At 38.8% G+C, this 22,826-nt stretch overlaps 1 protein-coding gene across 5 annotated transcripts in view; it reads left to right on the forward strand.

Moving 5' to 3' along the window:
• TECPR2 (tectonin beta-propeller repeat containing 2) overlaps nucleotides 1-22,826 on the forward strand; it is a 72,846-nt gene that overhangs the window by 15,660 nt on the left and 34,360 nt on the right. For 4 of the 5 annotated variants that reach the window (XM_073349694.1, XM_073349691.1, XM_073349690.1 and 1 more), the window contains 10 exons: nucleotides 243-374; nucleotides 2,623-2,780; nucleotides 4,506-4,818; nucleotides 9,211-9,343; nucleotides 10,853-11,332; nucleotides 12,181-13,169; nucleotides 14,884-15,067; nucleotides 16,894-17,067; nucleotides 19,603-19,783; nucleotides 21,092-21,233. In XM_073349694.1, the coding sequence (XP_073205795.1) occupies nucleotides 243-374; nucleotides 2,623-2,780; nucleotides 4,506-4,818; nucleotides 9,211-9,343; nucleotides 10,853-11,332; nucleotides 12,181-13,169; nucleotides 14,884-15,067; nucleotides 16,894-17,067; nucleotides 19,603-19,783; nucleotides 21,092-21,233 (2,886 nt within the window). Of the gene's footprint in view, nucleotides 1-242; nucleotides 375-1,918; nucleotides 1,993-2,622; nucleotides 2,781-4,505; nucleotides 4,819-9,210; nucleotides 9,344-10,852; nucleotides 11,333-12,180; nucleotides 13,170-14,883; nucleotides 15,068-16,893; nucleotides 17,068-19,602; nucleotides 19,784-21,091; nucleotides 21,234-22,826 lie in introns of those variants that run through there. The other variant, XM_073349695.1, reaches the window with a different exon arrangement.

The following is a 22,826-nucleotide window of genomic DNA, read 5'->3' on the forward strand; positions in this document are numbered from 1 at the left end:
TATGAAAGTATTAATTTTTTTCTTCGGTAACATTCTTAAACAGAATGTGCTTGGTCAAAAACGCTTCCATGCAATTCTTGATGTATGATTCAATTACATAAAATTGCTGATTAGGAATGAAGATAACCTTAACTTTGTCAGTTCAGAGCTAATACTTAAAGCTGAGTCACTGAATATGCCCAGGGTCTGTTTTCCTCCCTCCCCATTACTCTTTCTTGTGTTCCCTTGGTGTCAATTTGCAGCTTCGGAGATTTGATGTGGCTGGAATCCACAAAAGCAGCATCACAGCTTTAGCTTGGAGTCCCAATGGAATGAAATTATTCTCTGGTGATGATAAAGGGAAAATTGTTTATTCTGCTCTGGATTTAGACCAGGTAAATATTTCTTTTAGAGATTAGAATTCTGGTTTGACTTTCTGAAAGAGCGTTACTTAAATATTTAGCAGATGGGTAAATCTTCAGTTCTTCATAGTCAAGTTGTTTATATGTAAGGCAAGAGGAGCACTGTGGTTTCTTCATTACAACAAATGTAGACAGTACTCGTTTCCTCCCATTTTTACCTACTTTTGCATCTACTTCTCTCCCTCTCACCCAGTCATGCCCACCAACTTTGTCTGAAGTGGACTGGATGCAGCTTCCTTTAGAGTCCAACCAGTGCCCCTTTTTAATTCTCTGGTAAGGTTACTATTCAGCAATGCAAGGCACTTCCTTACCACAGTGATCTAGTGCTTTTCCAGAAGCACTTCATATCTCAGTAGCCCAGAGTGTACAATGAAAATGAAGCTGGGGTCCACTGGGTGGCTTTGCAGAATACTGCCACTGAATTAAATCTTCCTGAGGGACTGTATAAGTAAAGTGTTACATAAGGTTTAGCTTGACCAATTACATTGAGGATAAAGATACTAATTTGAATCTACTTGAGGGAGAAATACTCTCCCAATCTAACCTCAGTTCTTTCTAGTCTGGACAGAAACTAAAGGATTTAATGCCACTAATTGGATCAGCATCTCATTCTCTTGTGAACTCCATCAGTTGGATGGAGGAATGTGGATGGGGCAATGTGTCGTGGAGCTCCCATTGAACTCAGACAAATGTGATAGCTAGTATGCCAGTAGAATTGAACTTCATAGTATGGAGCTATCTATACGTATAATTCACACAGACCAGTGGGATGTTGGAGTTTGAAATCCATTTGAATGTATTTCAGGGGACAATTTTGTATTTCAAGGGACAATCTGTTAGTACTAGGGCTGTCAAACAATTTTAAAAAAATCACAATTAATTGTGTGATTAAAAAGATAATGCTGCCCGCTTCTTGTTTACAATGTCACCTGAAAGTGAGAACAGGCATTTGGATGGCACTGTTGTAGTTGGCGTCGCAAGATACTTACATGCCAGATGCGCTAAAGATTCATGTGTCTCCATCTTCAAACACCATTCCAGAGGACATGCATCCATGCTGATGATGGCTTTCACTCAATAACAATCCAAAGTAGTGCAGACTGACTCATGTTCATTTTCATTATCTGAGTCAGATGCCACCAGCAGAAGGTTAATTTTCTTTTTTGGTGGTTCGGGTTCTGTAGTTTCCGTGTTGGAGTGTTGTTCTTTTAAGACATTTGAAAGCATGCTCCACACCTTATCCCTCTCAGATTTTGGAAGGCACTTCAGATTCTTAAACCTTAGGTCAAGTGCTGTAGCTATCTTTAGAAATCTCACATTGGTACCTTCTTTACATTTTGTCAAATCTGCAGTGAAAGTGTTCTTAAAATGAACAACATGGGTCATCATCCAAGACTGCTATAACATACACTATATGGCAGAATGCAGGTAAAACAGAGCAGGGGACATACAATTCTCCCCCAAGAGTTCAGTCACAAATTTAATTAATGCATTATTTTTTTCATGGGCATCATCAGCATGGAAGCATGTCCTCTGGAATGGTGACCAAAGCATGAAGGAGCATATGAAGGAGCATAGCTGGCATTGCAAGGTATTTACATGCCAGATACAAAAGTGCCATGCAAATGCCTGTTCTCGCTTTCTGATGACATTGTAAATAAGAAGAGGGCAGCATTATCTCCTGTAAATGTAAACAAACTTGTTTGTAGTGATTGGTTGAACAAGAAGTAGGACTGAATGGATTTGTAGGCTCTGAAGTTTTACGTTTTTTTTTGTTTTTGAGTGAAGTTATGTAACAAAAAAAATCTACATTTTTAAGTTGCACTTTCATGACAAAGATTGCACTACAGTACTTGTATGAGGTGAATTGGAAAATACTATTTCTTTGATTTATAATTTTTACTGTACAAATATTTGTAATAAAAAATGATATTCACTTTGATTTCAATTACAACACCAAATACAATATATATGATGATGTAGAAAAACATCCAAAATATTCAATAAATTTCAATTGGTATTCTGTTTAACAGTGTGATTAAAACTGCGATTAATTGCAATTAATTTTTTTGAGTTAATCGCGTGAGTTAACTGCCATTAATCAACAGCCCTAGTTTGTACTTAAAGCAACCAGTACATTTTCTAATAAAAAAAAAAAATTACTACCAATTACTAATTAATTTGAAAAGGGCTTGACTTTTAATTTCATGTGTCTTTAAAGGGTATTTGCAGCTCCAGTCTGGTATTGGAACAGCCATCTTCAGTTGTACAATTGGATTATAGCCAGAAAGTGCTGCTGGTCTCTACTTTACAGAGAACACTACTTTTTTACACAGAAGAAAAATCTGTCAAGCAAGTTGGAACACAACCCAGAAAAAAGTAACTCTCAAATCTTAATGCAGGCACATCTGTTAATTGTAACTTTTCAGAATAGACTGTAGAGACCTAGTGATCTGAGCAGTGAAATTAATACAGTATCGTTTTCTGCTCAAACTTATTAGCCACAGCAGCCATTTATATTAATACCCACCCTTAAGAGTTTTAACTATCTTTAGTCCTTCAATTATTATTTTTCAATGAAATTACTCTGACTTGTTGAAAAATACGATTGTGACTGTGTAACCCTCTGGCAACCCTGCATAGATTTTTCTTTCCATTTAAACTAAAAAGTTTAACTTTCTTCCCACCAACTTGGGAGCTGCTGTGGCTTGATACAAACATAGCGGTCACCAAAGAGGGTTCAATTTTTGTGGGTGAACTTTTAGAATTTCTGTGTAACATGAAAGTGATAGAATAGCCTCAGTTAGACCTTTCTGCTATGATTGATTCTTTAATAGTGAAAGGTTACAGCAAATATTTAAAAAGGTGACTTAAGTTGAAAGTACTTTCTTTCTTTTTATAATATTTAAAAAAATCCTGTAACATGGTTTTCTGGCATGTCCTGTTGCTTAATCTTTATTGGATATGGAAGGAAAAAAGACAGTCTGGGAACTGAAAGATGTTGTCAGTAATTGTATCTGTTTACACAGCCTGAGGATATTTGAGTGTTGAAGGAATGTTTATAATACACCTATGTTAGGAATATGCCCGTGTTTGTATCCCGTGACTATCTTGGTCATAGGGGCATCATTTTCATGACATTTTAATGTTCAGTTTTTGTCCTGGTGGTTTTCATCCACTTTCAGGGACCCTCATTGTACAGATGGGTGAATTGAGGCATAGAGTGGATAAGTGACATGCCCAAAGTCACACAGGAAGTCCCTGGGAGAGCGGGGAATTGAATCTGGGTCTCTCGCATCCTATGCAATCTGGGCTATAGTAATTCTAATACAGCTATTGTGACTAGATTATTTCTGGTTTCAGAGGAACAGCCGTGTTAGTCTGTATTCGCAAAAAGAAAAGGAGTACTTGTGGCACCTTAGAGACTAACCAATTTATTTGAGCATGAGCTTTCGTGAGCTACAGCTCACTTCATCAGATGTTTACCGTGGAAACTGCAGCAGACTTTATATACACACAGAAATCATGAAATTATTGAAAATTATTTCTGTAAGTGAGGGGACTCATTCCACTGCTTGTAATGCCATTGGCTTGTGGGGAAACAGAATACAAGATTTGAGTTCTGCCCACTGGTTGCAGAGGCTGGAAGTCACCCATCGTCATTCCCTAGTGATTCTACAGTCAACTGAAGGTTCAGCATATCCTGGCTCTTAGGGGAGCAGTGTTTAGACTTTCCCTCTGGAGGAAGGGTCACTGCAATAAGGGATCTCTTTTGTGGGAAGGGTTGAGGAAGGAGGGCATCATCACAATTGTGAGATGTTGGGAGGACACTCTTCTCTCAACTCTAGGGAAAGTGTGGGTTGGAGAAGACAGAAAGAGAACAGTTCAGTGTTTTGAAGCTATATCTTGTTTAATACATGTTAACACAAGCTCATGTGTTGCAGACTATGGATTCCCATAATACCTTGTTGATGGAAGCAAAGGAAAATACTGTTTTGTTCAATTTGTGATTGTAAACTCAGTGACTAAATACCTTCGTTTCTCCTTTTTTCAGTTTTTTTAAATTGTTTACAAGTTTCTTACAGATCTTTGTTTACATCTTAGCACTGGCAAATTTGGAGCATGTTTTATACCTGGACTGTGTAAGCAAAGTGACCTGACACTGTTTGCCTCAAGGCCTGGGCTCCGCCTCTGGAAGTCTGATGTCCATGGAACTGTGCAGGCCACGTTTATTTTAAAAGATGTATTTGCTGGAGGAATAAAGCCCTTTGAACTGTATCCTCGGTTGGAGTCATCTGACAAAGGAAGTTACAGCTTCCCAGAGAAACACCTTGGGCTCATTTCTTGCCTTTCCCAGGAAGGATGGGTGCTGAGCTGGAACGAATATAGTATCTATTTATTTGACACTATGAACCAGGTAAGTGTATCTAATGGATGAATATTTCGTTCCTTAACAGTTTGACGACGTATCAGTATTAACTCTTGTCTGTATCTGCATATTTGTCTGCATTTGTTATGTTGTGGTGACCTAAGAAAAGGTGTTACACTTTTTTTAATAAAAGGTTTTACAATTGATTTAGTTAACTTTGTCATAAAGATAAAAGATATCTAATATCTACAATAATTTATACTATCTAAGGTTTACAGTCCAAAGTACAGAAATTAATTGCCTAAGGTGAATTCCACACACCGAGGAAAATGTACATGTCTAAAATTCTAATTGTTTATGCTTAAACTTTTTTTCTTTAAATATAAAGGGAGTTGTCAATGTATAATAATGTATTATCAGATGGTTTGTCCTCTCCCTTCCATTACCCTCATCACCCCTTTGCAAAACTTACCCCCCCCCCCAAGTATTGCACTTACATTCTTTAAAGAGAAAGCTATAAGCGGTGTCTCCAATTTAAAAGGTGTATATGAGAGAGAAGACACATGTTTAGTAGTGTCATTATTATTGGGCTATCCCTCTATTTTGGTACAAATTAGATTGGCGATTTGTGGTCAGGAGAGCTCTTCTCCCTCCCCAAAGCACTCTCATTGAAGTTCAGTGATTTGATTGAAACCTCTTTGGACAGGAAATAATGAATGAGCGGATGGTTCGAGTGTCAAAATCCACAGTAGTATAAAATTATGATAATGTCTGGTAGCTGTATGCTTCATTTGCATTTTTTTAAATACTCCTTGTGTTTGGGGTCTCCATACATCTCAGTATGAACTCTTCTTTGCTGGTGCTCAGCACTATTGAAAATCAAGCCACTTATTTAAGTGCTTAAATATGGACATAGAAGCCTGTCTTTTAATCAGCCATTTTTGAAAATATTGGACTCTGTATCGCAATTCCACTTTACATGCTATTCATTCACTTAGCATCATATGGAGGCCATCTGTTCTTCTTTTGTTCCATGATCCTTTTTTTTCTTTCTTTCTGGAGTGCTGGCTCCTCTTTTTCTGTTTGTATACCTATAGACTTACCTAAAATCCAATAAACCTTTAATAATAAGAAAAAAGCATTCTAAAAACCCTGTCTGATCCTCCCAGCATATCAGTAGTATAAATAAGGCCCTACAAATTTCGTGGCCATGAAAATTGCGTCACGGACTGTGAGGTAAGCCCATCCCTGTGAAATCCGATGTCCCCTTGTTCCTAGGAGCATCTCGGCAAAGTGGGCTCCTAGCTGCGGCTGGGCTGGGGAGGGACGGGACTTGTCTATTCCCTGCACAGCAGCTCTGGGGGGCAGGAGTGGGAGGGAACCAGACCCACCTCTGGGTGCCTCCCCCTGCTGCAGGACGCTCTGGGACTGGGCAGCAGCCCCAGAGGTTCCTACAGCTGGTGGAGGCTTGTGGAGTTGGATCCGATCTTCCCTGTGCTGCTGGGAGCACCCCAGCAGGGGGCTCCTAGCTGCTATTCTTGGCAGGGCTGGGGCAGGACAGGACTTGCTCTCACCTAAGAGCAGCCCTGCAGGGAATCTCTCCTCACCTCCTGTTTCCCGCTTGCTTCCTGTCCCCCTCCCTTTGCAGCTGCTTGGGGAGGGGACATTGTACAGGAAACTGCCCCCCGCTTCCAGGTGCAATTATTAGCTTATTTCAATAAAAATAAAAAGAAAGGTGAGGCACTTGACTGAATTTTTTGATTGACACTTTACAGCAGCGAATCACATGCAGAGCTCAACTCACTGATTGATAAATACGGACACTGAGGAGGTTTTGTAGTGTAGTGATATCAATTGACTGCCTACCAGAAGACTTGTGGAATTACTGTAAAATGAGTGTCCAAAATAAATCAAAAACCTCAAAAATGATTACTGCAGTGGATCGTGTGAAAGAATTTGGAAGCCAAATTCTACATGCTGATGGTGACACACTATTTTGTACAAGCTGCAGTGTTTCATTGGATCACACACATCGGACAATGGTTCAGTGCCACTTAGACTCAGAAACCTATCAAAGCAGAAAGAGGGCTGCAAGTAGTGCATTGCTGGTAAACAAAAAGTTAAAATAACAAAATACAGTTCTTTTTTTTTTTTTTTTTAAGAAAGAGCTCTGAGATCCATCATTTAGCTAGAATGGAACTTGTGGATACATTTACAAGTGCTAATACACCATTTGAAAAATTTGATCACCCAAAGCTGCATGAGTTCATTCAACGGAATGTACAAAATGCCGATTGCTTATCAAGTGTGAATAAGCTACGACAGAACTACCTTCCAAAGGTTTTTGCTACACATTTTGAGGTGTCAGTCTCAAATTATTCATTTGAGTCTTTTGCAATTATTTCAGATGAATGCTCTGAGTAAGACAACTATGTTCAGTTTGATTTTATTTCTGACCAGGCTGAAGATGTACAGACAGGAACAGATGTACTAACCGTGCTCACCGACTGCATTTATCTGGATGCTAACTACACTACAGTTTCTCAAGCAATAATTAAAACTTTGACAAAGTTCGCAGTATATTTTGAAACTCTGTTTTCATTAGTGACAATACAACTTGCATGATAAAATTTTTCAAATCGGTTCTCCAAGGTCTAATGCCAAATGCTGTCTATATTACATGTATTGCATGTATAACTTCTCTTGTCAGTGAGCTGTAGAGATGTGAATTTGGTAAATTTGATAAACTGGTCATCTACATTAAAAAGATCTTTAAACACTGCCCTAGCTGCAAACTTCGATACAGGCAGTACGTTGCAAACACAACTGAACTTGGAGAACAAAAAATTGCAGTTCCCCCAGAGCCAGTAATTACTCATTGGAATTCCTGGTTTTGGGCTGTACAATACCATGCAGCTCACCTGAAGTACTACTCTGAGTTCATCTCAGAAGAACTGACACTGAAAATGCAGGTTTTAACAGAACTGTCAACCCTTCTAACAATGCTCAGCTGAATGAGGAAGTTCAGTTTGCCAAAAATGCCACAGGACTCATGGACTTCACCACTTGGTTTGAATCTTGAGACATGTCACAATCCACCAAGCATACAATAAAGTGTTGGATGTACTGTTCTGGGCTGAAGCACAGTCAAATGAAAATCACTCTGACAATGCTGAGTTAAATGCCAGTACTCGGCAAGTGTTTTCTTGCATGGCAAAGAAGCTCAGACAATACTGCTATGGGGAAGAGTCATCCGATGTAGCAAAAATGGCACAGAAGTTTCAGCAACCTGCAGCAGGGTTCCTAAAAGCAGTGCATATCTTTGACCCTGCACAAATGCATCTGTTGATGGTGGTTTAACCTCGCTTAATGCAATTCCTGGCTTTGATAAGAATTGTAGATTGGAGATGCCTGCTTACAAAAATATTAAGAAAAAAGACTGTAGTTTGCCTGTGCTACAGTTTTGGAACTCAGTTGGAGGCAGAATCCCCTATCTTGCCAGACAGCGCTGAGCTAGCCTTGCAGTTCCAACCAACTCTGTGGATGCAGAGAGAGCAGTGTCTAAACATGGACAGGTGTGTTCAGCACAGAGACAGAATGAAGAAAGACACAGTTGCTGGATGCTCCATGCTGACATTGGATTAATAACATTTGAAACCAGAACTTTTTTTTTCACTTGTTTTTGTTAACTTAAGGCAGTGGTTTACTTAAGTAAACCTCAAGTTTGAGGCTACCAATTGAGATCGCTATCCTACAAAACTGTCTGATGCACATATCTACCAATCAGGGAGTTCAGCCCTGAGTGTTTGCTTCTGTAAAGTGTCAATCAATAAATTCTGTCAAGTTCACATGTTTTTTCTTTATTTTATTGAAATACGCTAATAATTGCATCTGGGAGAGGGGGTGCACCCTGTACAGCGGCCCCTCCCCTTGCAGCTGCAGAGCAATGGGGGCAAGAAGTGAGGGGGGGGATGGTGCGGAGCTCTCCGCAGCTGGGAGAGGTACTTAAGAACAGCCATGCAGAGGAAGAGCAAGTCTTGTCCCTCCCAAGCCAGCCAGGACTAGCAGCTAGGAGCCCCATGGCTGGGGCGCTCCCAGCAGCATGGGGGAGATCAGACCCACCTCCATCTCTGGGAACCGCCTGTGGCTGCAGGAAGCTCTTCAGTTGCTGCCTTCAGAGTTCAGCTCTGAAAGCAGCACAGAAATGAGGGTGACAATCCCATGACCCCCCCGCATCCGCTTTTGGGTTGGAACCCCCACGGTTACAGCACCATGAAATTTCAGATTTAAACATTTGAAAACATGAAATTTACCAATACTCAAATGCTATGGCTGTGAAATTGACCATAATGGACCATGAATTTGGTAAGGCCCTAAGTATAAGTAGTCATTTTTTAATTAAAGCTCTTCACATGTTGGTTTTTGTTTTGTTTTAAACAGGCTATGATAGGTGGCTTGGAAGGATCTGGTGATATTGTGTCTGTGTCATGTACCAACAATGAGATTTTTCTCTTAAAGGGAGATAGAGACATAATAAGAATTTCAAGTAGACCTGAAGGACTTGTATCAATAGGTTTGTATAGATTTGTCAACTTTTTAATTTGTACCTTTTTAAAGAAAGTAGTGCATGGAAAGTGTTCTTGTACTGTTCTTTTAAAGAAACTTCCTCCAGCAACTTTTGTAGAATTGTCTCTCTGTTTCTTAAGATTATAAAAGGCCTAGATTCTCAGCTGAGCCAAGTGTCTGCTTTTTGTAGCTGAAAAAGGTAACCATTAGAGAAAAGGTTAGAGCTCTTTGCTTCTGAGGGTGGCTCTGCGTTGGCCATGACTTGGGAATTGCACTAACCTACTCTATCTGGCAGCAGTCCCCAAGAAACTACATATGAGGTTGTGATTGCTGGAGTGGAGCACACTCTAGCTGTGCATCATCCCTTCCCTTAGTAATGTTTCATTGACAGTCTTATCTAATTTCTTGTAGGTGTGTTGGATAATGACAGTTATACTCCTTGTGCTCACCAAAGTGGCCATAAGTATGGGAAGCAATCGTAAGCACTGGATGAAATTGTGTCAGACTAAGGTCTTACAGAGTTGAAATGAACTTGTTCATCTTAGTGGTGCTCTTTCTGTAGTGGAAGAAGGCAGTATGAAAAATAATGGATAAAAATAAAACAGAAGGAAATATGCACTTGAACAATTTTAAAATATCAAATGTGTCCACAGATGGAAACAAAGATTCAGATATGCTCTCATGCAGTGCAGATATCACTTTAGAATGAGAAATAGACATCTCTCGGGCATTACTTATAGTTATATCATTTGGGCTACTTAATGCCATTTGTGTGTGTGGTTTTGAATCTTTGTTCCAGTACCAGCAAAATACTACTAAAAAGGATATACAAGTGTCTCTACAAATTCTAGAGACTTATTCTCTCTCATTTATCTTAATGCATAGATGTGCAAGAATAGCTTTATTGAAACAGCGCTTCACCCACAGGCCTCTTGTGATTTTTTTTTTAAATGTTCTGGATACAGTAGTAATGTAAAAAAAATCATGAAAATTAAATTCTTAAAATGCTCTTGGATGCAAGACTAGAGATCCAGACAAATATGCAACCTCTAATTCTGTGTGCTATTGGGAAAGAAGTCTTCTTGGAACATGTTTTCTTTGATTTTGATCACAATGGTTTAACTGGGGGATTAAATTTAGGGGCATGATCTTGAAAGATGCTAAATGCCTCAGGGGAGACAATGGGAGTTGAGGGTGTAGGAGTCTCTTAGCACTCCACACAGTTGGGCCCTGAAACCAAAGGACTATATATCTCTTTCAATATATAGGCATAACTTCGGATAACATTAATGGAAGCTTTGTGGAGACTTTGGGGCATGAATTGAGCTATTGCTAAAATAACGTCATTTCAATATAGATCAGATATATAAGATTACTGCACAAAATTGATGTGAAATGTTGTTGGTTTAGACAGAATACCTTCTGGAGATTAAAACCTTACTTTTCTTAGGATGCTCTCCAAGAGCTATACTTCTAATTACTTAACAACTTAGTGTTTGTTTTTTTGTTTTCTCAGTTTCAGATGCAAATTCAAAATTGCTGAGTCCGTTACCAGATTTGAATCCCAAATTGCAGAGTCCACTATCTGTTGTTGTATCTGTATTGCCTGGCCCTTCAGTGGAAACACACCAAAAAATAAAAATGGTTCCTTCCCCCAAAATTATTGGTGATAAAAATGACACTTACTCTTCAGTGAAAGATGATCTGGAAATAACGCTGGTATCGGAGAAAAGTCTTGATAGAGTGGGGGACTTAAGCAGTGAAACAAGAAAAAGAGGCTGTTCAGTAGCTAGTGAATCAAGAAGCAGGAGCAGTTCAGTAAATTCTGTGGACAGTGGCTCTAGTCTCCTGACAAGTGGAGACCAACTGTTGTCTGAAGTGCATAGAGAGATTCAACCTTCTTCACAACGGTTCAGCATAATCAGCTGTGAAGACTTTGACCAGGAACTCATTGTAAAGCCCATCAAAGTGAAAAAGAAGAAAAAGAAGAGACAAGGTAAAAAAAACACATGCTCTAACTCTGCCGCTTCTTAGAATTATTGTCACCTTTTGGTATCTGTTTCACTAAAAACATAAGTTTTTGTCTGGTTTTAAAGACCAGTGTTACGTTTATGATAGGTCTTTCAGTCATCATTACTTGTCACCTAATGGTAATTGATCTGTAGTCTTGCCCTTTCACTTGAGGATCAAAGCCCATTAAGAAAGTAATAAACTTGTATCTTTACAAGAGGGTGTCATTTTTCTCACTGCAGACCTACTTTCTTTTTATTATTTCTATTCTAATTTTAAGTTTGTTTCTACATTTATTTGTAACATTATGCAAAGCAGAAAAAAAATCTTGAGTATAAAAAAGGGTTGATGCTAATAGCTTCAATTCTGTTTTATTGTTTAATCTCTTCTTTGTTACACTTAAAATATTTGACTGTTTTTATATTCTTATTATTAGCACCCATAAGCAACGCTGCTTTGCCAGATAAAAAGCATTTCTTTATGTACCATGGATTAGATTTGTGTCAATTCTTATTCCTAGTAATGAACTAGTATTACAATTTTGAATTCTTGCCTTTTAAGATTACACTGACAATTCAAATAAAACCTTAATCAAGCTGTTTATATGTGAGTACAATACTCCTGCATTCTCACTGTGTCAGTTTGTGCCACCCAACAGAGAAGTGATATAATTCTTAGTGTCAAAATTTGGACCAACTCCAGCTTCTAAGAATATAAGTTTCCTGTTTGCTCATTAACAGTAGAAATATTTGCGTTCTTTTATTTTCATAGAACTTGGATAAATTTTGTTAATAAGAATATTTCTTTTTTTTTTTCTTTTTTCTCTGAGATCAGAAAATGTGACCAGGAAAAACCACAGTTCTCTGGAAAGTACACCAAATTATGAGCGTCAGTTTTCTGGTGATAGTGTACATTCCCTAAATGCAGATTCATTGTCCATGACTTCTAGTCTAATGAGCTATAATATAGATCACTTGAGCACAGGTTCTCCAGATCAGGAAAGTGAGTTCAGTGTGGAGTCACATGCTGTCTTGCAGGAAGATAATGGCTCGGAATCATTCAGTGTGCTTCAGTCTCCATGCATTAGTACAGCAACAGATTCAGAAGAAAATGGAGGTACAATTGAATTACTAAAACTTCCTAACCATGACAGTGGAATGAATACACCAGCTGTTACAGCTACTCTGATATCCAACCCTCTCTTAATCCTCACTGAAGGCGTAGGGGGTAGCGATGATACAGAATGTAATCCAAGCCTGCTTTCTGAAAATACTGAATGCCATTATAAATTGTTACCCCAAGAGGAACAACAGAATTTTCCTGTGCTACGTAAAGTAGATGAAACTTTAGCTAGAATAAGTCTGAAGGATACTGAAAATGCTTTTGAAGAAACTAAGATCACAGACAAAGTGTCTTTAGGTTTTAATACATGTGGTGCTGAAAAATCACTGACACAGAGAATTGATGACGTTCACAGGGGAGAGCAGTGGCCACATTGTTTATTAAATACTACCTCAGAAAACCCTACAGATCCCAAGCCTGACATCTCTAGGCAAGATGTGTGTTCACAAGAGACTGCGGTTTCTGGTTGGGACTTGGAGGATGCAATCAAAGCTAAGTGTAGTGCTGCTGCTGAATGGGTAACCAACACACACAATACCAGGACTGAGAAATCCGCATCCAGTGATGAAGAGGATATTTATGGGCATGGACTACCATATTCGTCTTCAGAGACTAGTGTGACAGAAATTGGGGGAAGTTTTACTTCCCAGGATATGACCAGAACAAGCCTAGATGAAATAATGCTCTTAAAATCAGATCAGGTATGTGTTTTATTTATAGTTAAAATAGGTAAGGTGTCGGTATTCTAGAAGAAGCAACCACAAATGTTTTTCTTCAGGTCTTTATGGAAGTGTTTTCTTCTCATTGATCCAGCAAGTAAAATTCAAATAAGGAGACTAAGCATATCCAATACACAATGCAAATTATTATTGCAGACTTCAAAACAATATACGGCGGGCTATGTTTTCAGTGTATTAACAGGCATTCCTCCCATAGCACCTATTCAAAAGGAGTTGTTTGTCCTAAGTCAGTAAAAATGCTGCTGTTAACCCAACAGAATGCAGTACAATACCAAAAAGTGCTCTAAGGTAGCATGATCATTTGAGTTTCTCGGGGCCCAATCCTGCAAGATGTTGGATACTTTCATCTCTCATTGATTTCAGTGGGAATGGAAGATGCTGAGCATCTCACAGGTTTGGGGTCTTAATGCATTTCTATTTAATCTTTGCCGGTTTAAATTGTAAGATGACAGAGCAGGGACTAGTGTGTCTTTTTCATGTTTTGTACAGCAGTGAGCACATTGATGCTGAAAGAGATCTTGTCAGTTACAACTGGGTTTTCATATTATTTAAAATGTTGAGTTTTTTCCTTCCTCTGTTCCCCCCTCCACCCCCTTCACTGTTGCTGTGTGGAAGAGAGCCACAGAAATAGCAAATTTGAACTAATGGACTGTACAGTGGAAAGAATGAAACTTACTACGAAGGCCCTGATCCTGAACTGCTGATGGGAGTTTTAACCCTGACTTTATTTGTAGCAGGGTGAGGCTCAAAGTGCTATTAAATACACAATGTAAGCAAACGGAAAAAAATAAGTCTTGTCTCCTTCAGCTACAGTAACCTTTTGGTGTAACTTGTATCAACAGGTAAAATACTTTCAGATGAAGGATAATTTTTGACTTGATGTCCCAAATAATACTCTGCAAACTAAATAAAAATGTAGCTGTGTTCATTTCCCTTAAGTGATACACTCTGTAAATAGTGAAAGAAGGCTGTGAATTTCAGAATCTGGAGGGGTAAACCTCATCTTCTGCAATGTTTTGAAATGCACTTCAGTATTTTAGTTGATGTACAGGCTGTGGAGCTAGTTATTATACAGGACTCAAGCTTGGTAATATAGGCTGTAAAATCCATAATATTCCATTAACAAGCTTTGAGTTATATTTATTTATTTTGTATAGCAGAGGGACCCAAGGGTGTCAAAGCAGGCAATTTATCCTCTCTCCTCACTCAGAAGCATGTATTCTAAAAGGGCCATTTTCCCCTGTGTTAAATGATCATTAAAACATTAGTGAGGATTGGAAAGCTTTTGCATATTCCATTTTGGTGTTGCTGTTTACATAAGTAATTTATTTGCTTCTATCAGTTAACAGGGTGATATTGATGGATTTTGGACTGCCCTAGGGAAGAGGATGATAGTGTGGGGTTTTGTTTAATTTATTTTTTGGTGAGACTCAAGATCCCAGCTGTCATGAGTTATTCCTAAATACAGGTAGCAACATGTAGCACTAAGTACTCGATCAACTGGCTGGTGATAAGATTGTTTTATCAAAGGCGTTTATTCTTTCGGTGTAATTTAATGTTTACATTCTGATTCTTAAAAAATACTTCTGCTGTTTTTATGTTTGTATGATGTGTGTAAGACTGTTTCTTGTATAATTGAAGATACCTGACATTGTTCTGACTCTCCAGTTTTTAGTTTGCAGAAAGCTGGATGGGATATTCTGGCCCTGGCTATGGAATACTCAGCCTGGTTGTCTCAGAAAAGTATATTTGGTGCCTGGACTACAAAGGTAGTCTCTTCTGTAGTGCTTTACCTAGTGCAGGTCTGCGGTGGCAAAAGTTTGAAGATGCTGTCCAGCAGGTGGCAGTCTCACCTTCAGGTTGGTTAAACTGCATTTCACTTTTTTGTTAACCTTTAAAATTAAAATGTATAAATTTGTGCAAATTAAGCTCTTTTTTGTATAACTACATGTGGTGTGTATTCCCTCTCATCTCAGTACTTTGTGTGTCCGTGTTTATAGTAGTCAGTGAGGATTGCTCTGCTGTCTGTAATCTGACTTGTTTTACGAAATACACCTGGACTGAGTTCCCTAATTCACTTGCACAAACAGCTTTTTAACAACTTTTAAAAGACAATCTTGGCTCATGTGACTGCATTCCTGGAATATTAAAGTACTGTTTTCTAGCATAAATGGCTGTTCTCAAAATAGCAGAATATGAGTTTGTTTGTTGAGCAGTTTTAATTCTATCGCTGATGCATTATTGAACCTTTTTATTCAAGATTATTTCACAATTTAACTATATAATATGAGGTTATTTTCTGAACAAAACATCATGTTTTATTAGAAAAATGCCTACTCCTAAAGAAGACTTTCTAATTAAAATGTAGCTTTGATATAAAGTGAACTTTCCACCCCCCACTTCTCTCTCCATCCTGTCTCCAACCCTCCCCCAGCGTACACATTCTTAGATTTTGACTGACTTTTTAAAATTTTTTTTTTTTGGTTGGCTGGGAATGAAAGGCAGGGGCGTGGTTAACAGGTTTTGGATGTGGACTTGTACCCTGTTCACCTTTCCAGATGGCTCCAGTGTTGGCATGATTGTAAGCAGGTTTCTCAACCATTGTCTCATTCTAGTCTCCTACTATAGCATGATTTCTCTTCCTGTCTCTTGCCACTTAAAGTGGCTGATGACCTTACTGCCCTGTCTAAAGGATAGGAAGAGGTACTTCTTCAGTTTCTTGTTAAATTGTCACATATGGTCAGTGACTGAACCCTGATGGGGATATGATAGCATTTATAAGAATATGTAAACAGACCAGAGGAGAAAACCAGAATCAAATAATGCATTTCTGGGTATTGTACTTTTCTGTTCTGTGCAAAGGCTATTAATGTATCTGTATGCTGCACTGATTGCCATTTGAACTCATGAGCATGACATACTTAGATTTTGAATTCAATTACACTGCTCTGTTACCTTTTTATGATAGGACTGTTTACAAAGCAAAGTTTGGGCCAGATTTTGAAAACTAGCCCCTGAAATTGCATCTGTAAATTCTGTCTGCTTGCAGCCCTGACCTCTGCTCTGTGGAATGTCACACCTGTTCAAGTATTTGACTGTCACTCACCAGTGGCTGACCTACAGAGATTATAAACTTTAACCTTACTACTGCTAATGAGCTAATAGAGAATATATATGTTACAGAAATTTGCCTTGTGCTGCATATGAATTTTTTTTAACCTGACAACTGTGATTTGTCACAGGATTAGTTATGGTATGACTGTGTGTGTGTATGTGTACATCTGTAGAAGTAGCAGGTGTGTTTCAGAAGCTAGCATTGGGCCATCTGTAAATTTGGCCTTTTAATATTTTTCATTTGGCACTGGATAATGTTTGTTTGATATTTTGAAAATAACCACGACTAGAGAATGAATGAGTTAAAAACATTTTTCAGTAAGATGTAGTCTGTGGCAATATATATATGGTTCAGCAACTCTCTGTAAAGCTGGTAACTGTCTCCCTTTAAAACATTTTTAAAATGTAATGTTATGTAAGATTAATAAAGATGTGCTAAATCTTGCATTTTCCTGTTAACTTGGCTGGCATTAATCTTTTCTGTTAATCATTTTGTTGTGTGTACAGTAGACCAGCTGTCTATAAAGTTACAATCAATATTTGGTATCACTCACCATTCATTTTTATACAGGAGCTCTTCTCTGGAAGATTGAACAGAAAACTAACAAAGCATTTGCCTGTGGAAAAGTAACCATAAAAGGAAAGCGCCACTGGTATGAGGCTTTACCTCAGACAGTATTCGTAGCTTTAAGTGATGACACTGCCTGGATTATCAGAACTAATGGAGATCTGTATCTGCAAACAGGTATTTAAACTGTTGCCTTACAGTTTTTGTAAATGAAAATCAGAAGTGTGTAAATCTGTCAAATCATCATGATCTGGTTTAAACCATGCTCCAAATCCAGAATAAAACTGTTACTTATTCATGGCAGAGAAATCCTTTATCTTGGGAAGCAATTATGAGATGTTATAATACAAGCCAGAGAAAGATTGTTTGTATTACCATAGCAACTAGCCCAAATCGTGGGCCAGCACCCCATTGTGCTAGGTGCTGTACAAATACAGAACAAAAAAAACCAGTCCCTGCCCTCAGTATTTTATAACCTGAATATAAGGTGAGATAATAGATGGAGACAGACAGACAGGACAACAAAGCAACAATGTGACACTGTGTTGGTCAGTATGATAGGCTGGGGTCTAGCACCTTAACCATTGCCAGGCTTTTTGTAGACATCAAAGTAAAGGCGGGTTTTAAGCACGGTTGTGAATGTAAGTAGTGAGGTGGTTTTACAAATGTTTTGCGGGGAGCTTCTCCTAAGCATGTGAGAGAGCAAGGAAGAAAGCATGCAGATGTTTGAAAATTTAATGAGTGGGTGGTGGCGTTTGGCATGATGGGCTGATCGGAGGTGGGAGATGACCTCTCAGTAGTAAATGAGAGAGAATAGGGAGGATGTGGATAGGCTGTCCAGGTCTTTGAAATTAAAGACAAGGCGTTTGTTTGATTTGATAGAGAAAGGGGAACCGGTAGAGGGATGCAAAGAGAAGGGTGAAATGGTCAAAATGATGGCCTAGGAAAATGATCTTTGCAGCAGCATTCTGAATGGATATGAGTTGGGTAAGACTGCATTGTCAAGCTCAGAGATAAGGATATTGTAATCAAGATGTGATGATGAGACCCTGGGCAAGAGTTCTAGTTGTGTGGATGGAAAGGAAGGGCCCTATACAGAGAGAATAGCAAGATTTAGACACCGCCTGAATTTGAGGACCTAGAGGGAGGTTCAAGATGAAGGTGACCTGCAGGTTATGGGCTTGTCCACAGAGATTGAGAGGGGGCTTTTTGCAATAGGGAGACGACTAAGAGCTCTATTTTAGCCGTATTGAGCTTGAGCTGGTGGCTAGAAATCCACGGGAGAGGTCAGAAAGAGGCCTGTATTTTAATTTGGACATAAGACGACAGGCTTGGAATAGAGAGATGGTGGCTGAATTTCTGTTTACACATGAGATTACAACCCATCTCTGCGTAGACGGGGAGAAGAGGGAGAACAAGGACAGAGTCCTGTGGAACAACCACAGAAAGTTGGAGTGGGGACGAGGGCCCTCAAAAGGACACTCTGAAGAAGTTATTTGAGAGTTAGGAGGGGAACCAGAAGAGGGCAGAGTCATGGAAGCCCGGGTTAGGGGCCGGAATGACAGGATTTCCAAATGGCTATCACAATTCTGCCTTATCTTGCACTTAAAATTGATCATATTCTTTGTTCAATTTTTTTTCATGTATATCTAATCTGTATGTGTAATAAAAAATTAAATATATATAAATTCTTTGTAATTGCTCTACTAGAGGAAACTTAAATATCCAGCATATTTTCAAGGATATCCTCCTTTTAAATTAAATTGTTAATGGGGTTGACTAGTCAGCAAAATCAAACAACTTGCCCAGGACCATGCACTACTATTCAGCAGTGATAGTGATGGTAGCGAATGAGTTCGGTTCCATACACTGAGAGCTATGTGGAATTTTTAATGAGTATTTTCCTTTCCTGCTGGATGGTGCTTTAACGACAACAGCTTGCATTCTATCATTTGTGGATTTCATAGATAGACTTAGATGCTAAAGTAAATCCTTCAGTGTCTCTCTCTTTTAACACAAAGCAACCAAGAAGAAAGACAGTAATTGTAGAGTGAGAATCATCCCATCTAACAGTTGCACTGGGAACTTGTGCCCCAAAGTTAGAAGCTGACTACTATAACTTCCTTTTTGGTATCCCCTAGACTGATAGTCAATCAGCTACCTCTTGCTTCAGAAGCCTGAGAACTTGAGAAAAAGCTAGTTCTCTCTTGAGTCTTTCCCTCACAGACATGAAAATCAAATTTGTGTATAGTTCTGGTCAGGAAGGTATGCAATCTGAAAGAATGGATGTCTAAATGTGTACAATAATTGTCTAACGTCTTTTGATATTACAAGATCTTTCACCTGTTGAATCATTTCAAGTCACTTCTAGTCTGTTTATTGATGACCATCTTATAAATGGAGATTCCTGATTCTGCTTCTTGGAGGAGGGAAGGAGAGGAAACTGCAGAATGAGAATGGTGGGCTCTCCATGAAGTTACTAAACTGAAAATGTTTGAGTTAAATATTCTAGCTTGATGTACAATGTTTTCTTTGTTAACAAAGTATAAACTGAACTTTTCTACACTAAATCTTAATAGTCAATGGAGAGTACAGTAAAGTGAATATACAAGAAATGTTAACATGCTTGTTGAATTTTTCCCTTTATACTCTAACTTACCTGATTTGACAACACAACTTAATTACTCCTTCTCTTCTTTGTTTTGTTTCCAGGCTTGAGTGTGGATCGTCCATGTGCCAGAGCAGTAAAGGTTGATTGCATGTATCCGCTATCTCAAGTTACATCCAGAAACAATGTCGTGTGGGCACTGACTGAGCAGCGGGTGCTTCTCTATCGAGAGGGAGTGAGCAGCTTCTGTCCTGAAGGAGAACAATGGAAGTGTGATATTGTCAGGTAATTGGGCAGTGTTTAATCAGAATGACAGAAAAGGTTGCTTTCGTTCCTGGGTATTTCATCTTATGGTAATTGAACCACTCATCTCTTGCTTATAAAGCATTTTGCATCCAAATTGTAATCCTTATGTTACTCTTATCAGTGCATCTTGTTACGTCACACTTTAATCAGTCAGTGGGCAAAAAAGGACACTACTTGGAAGACATTTATTGGTGGTGAGTGGGGGATGTTTAACAGAAGCGTGTATGGGAGGGAAAACAGGGAATTAATGAAATAGGCCTTTTTTAATACTAAATACTGTTTAGTTCATTCATTTGTGCAATAATGGTGCTCCCATTATTTAAATTGGCTCTCTAAATATTTAATAATTTATTTTTCAAGAGTACATGTATATGTTTACAGTTGACTTTGTCAGTCAGTCACTTACAAGACTAGAAGTTGCACTGGATATTTTACCCCCAAATTCACCTCAGATACACTGGGTAGTAGTATATTTTACTTCTGTATCTATTTTCACCAGAATTCCTGCTTTTTAGCTTTATCAGCAACAGACCAGTTTGTTATGCCTTTCTGATCCAGAGAGTAGTTACATCCTGTATTATATTGTAAAATGTAGGGAAATGTGTCCATTCTTGCATAAATCAATGCCATTTCTTTCCCAATAGGTAATTACTTTAACATTAGACTTTAAGATGACCTTTGTAATTGATTTTTTTTAAAGATTTGAAGGGGGGGGACTAATGTTCAAATCTACAATTTGCATCCAATTATTACATTGAAGAAAGTTGAATGTCTTTTATGTAAATACACAAGACTGACTTATAAATCAGGTATCCTGCGTGTTCTCAGACTTTTAGGACCATTCAAATCAATGCAAATTGAGATTTCTGAGCTATTCTCGAAGGCAGATTGGAAGTGACTATCAGAATAGGATTGCCAACTTTAACTTTTGATTTTTAAAAATACTGTTTATAGTGATCAGTTTTCTCAGAGCTTAGACGTGTGATTGTTTCATACAGGAGGCTTTTGTAATCAAGGTCAACTTCTGTCCTTTATTGTATAGTCATAACCAGTTCAAGATTATGCTGTCCGTGCTCTCGATGTTCTAGTCACAATAGAGAGAAACAAAGTATAATAAAGTTTGTTACTGGATAACTTGGAGATGTGTTCAAAGACATGTGTTTTAATTTACACGTTGGTAGTACCATATGAAGAACTTCTTTTCCACTCTAGTTTCATATTCAATTTGAAGGTTTTAAGGAAGGTTTTAATGTGTTATGTATTTTAAAATGTCTTTTGCATTTGCAGTGAAATGCAAGCTTTGGAACCAGTGTGTATTACTCTTGGAGACCAACAGACGTTATGGGCTTTGGACATACATGGAAATCTGTGGTTCAGAACTGGTGTGGTTTCAAAGAAACCACAAGGAGATGATGACCATTGGTGGCAAGTATGTACTCCTTATTCAGCTTTCAGTAAAGTCCACCGTTCCATCATTGTGATGTTTTCTTGCAGGGATCCCGACCTAAAAATATCAAGAAATAATTGCTTGGAGGCTTACAAGCATTATTAATACACATGTAATGGAACCACCAGGCTGTGGGTGCTGAGGCCCCTTTTAAATCTTGTCCCTGAAAGGAGTTAAAAACATTCCAGTATCAGCCAGAGGAAAATTAAAACAGTGACAGGACAGTTTCCTTTAGCCAAATTAAAAAAAAAAAAAAAAAAAAAAGGCAAGGAGGCTTCTTTCACCTAATCCAACTATTTCCAAAGCACACAGGGCTGCTTTCTTCAGCCACAGAGCCTGTGAGGGAAAATGATGACAAAAACAATTCTTACTGGGCTAATTCTCGGGAATCAGTATAGAATCCCTGATCATGTTGTTTACATCCTTACTTATGTTCCTGGGTCTTTGTTCCCCCGATCATCTCTGGAGGAGGCGGATTGTCCACTCCTCCGCCTGTCTTTCCTGAGTGATTTAGTCAAAAATATCTTCCCCTGTATGTATATGACAGGTTTCAGAGTAACAGCCGTGTTAGTCTGTCTTTGCAAAAAGAAAAGGAGTACTTGTGGCACCTTAGAGACTAACCAATTTATTTGAGCATGAGCTTTCGTGAGCTACAGCTCACTTCATCGGATGCATACCGTGGAAACTGCAGTAGACATTATATACACACAGAGACCATGAAACAATACCCCCTCCCACCCCACTGTTCTGCTGGTAATAGCTTATCTAAAGTGATCATCAAGTTGGGCCATTTCCAGCACAAATCCAGGTTTTCTCACCCTCCGCCCCCACACACACACACACTCACTCTCCTGCTGGTAATAGCCCATCCAAAGTGACCACTCTCTTCACAATGTGTATGATAATCAAGGTGGGTCATTTCCAGCACAAATCCAGGTTGTGCTGGAAATGACCAACCTTGATTATCATACACATTGTGAAGAGAGTGGTCACTTTGGATGGGCTATTACCAGCAGGAGAGTGAGTTTGTGTGTGGGGTGGGGGTGGGGGGGGGCGGAGGGTGAGAAAACCTGGATTTGTGCTGGAAATGGCCCAACTTGATGATCACTTTAGATAAGCTATTACCAGCAGAGCAGTGGGGTGGGAGGGGGTATTGTTTCATGGTCTCTGTGTGTATATAATGTCTACTGTAGTTTCCACGGTATGCATCCGATGAAGTGAGCTGTAGCTCACGAAAGCTCATGCTCAAATAAATTGGTTAGTCTCTAAGGTGCCACAAGTACTCCTTTTCTTTTTGTATGTATATGGAATCTTATATTGGAGCAGCATGGACAACATGATTTTGAGATGACATCTAATTTAATCAGTAAGTTGTCTTACCTTCATGCACATTCCCATAAAAGCAGGAATTGCCTCCTTTTTTGGAATGCTCCAAAGTATGGTTATATTTAGTTGCTTATAATGGAGCTTGGGCAATTAACCGTATAAGGTGAGGGCCCCTAGGGAGCAGTTGCTGAAAACCATTAACATGAATTCAAACAGCTCACGTGAGTCACATGGATAGTCTTCCTCTGG

Source organism: Lepidochelys kempii, chromosome 6, assembly GCF_965140265.1.
Source record: "Lepidochelys kempii isolate rLepKem1 chromosome 6, rLepKem1.hap2, whole genome shotgun sequence".
NCBI lineage: Eukaryota > Metazoa > Chordata > Testudines > Cheloniidae > Lepidochelys > Lepidochelys kempii.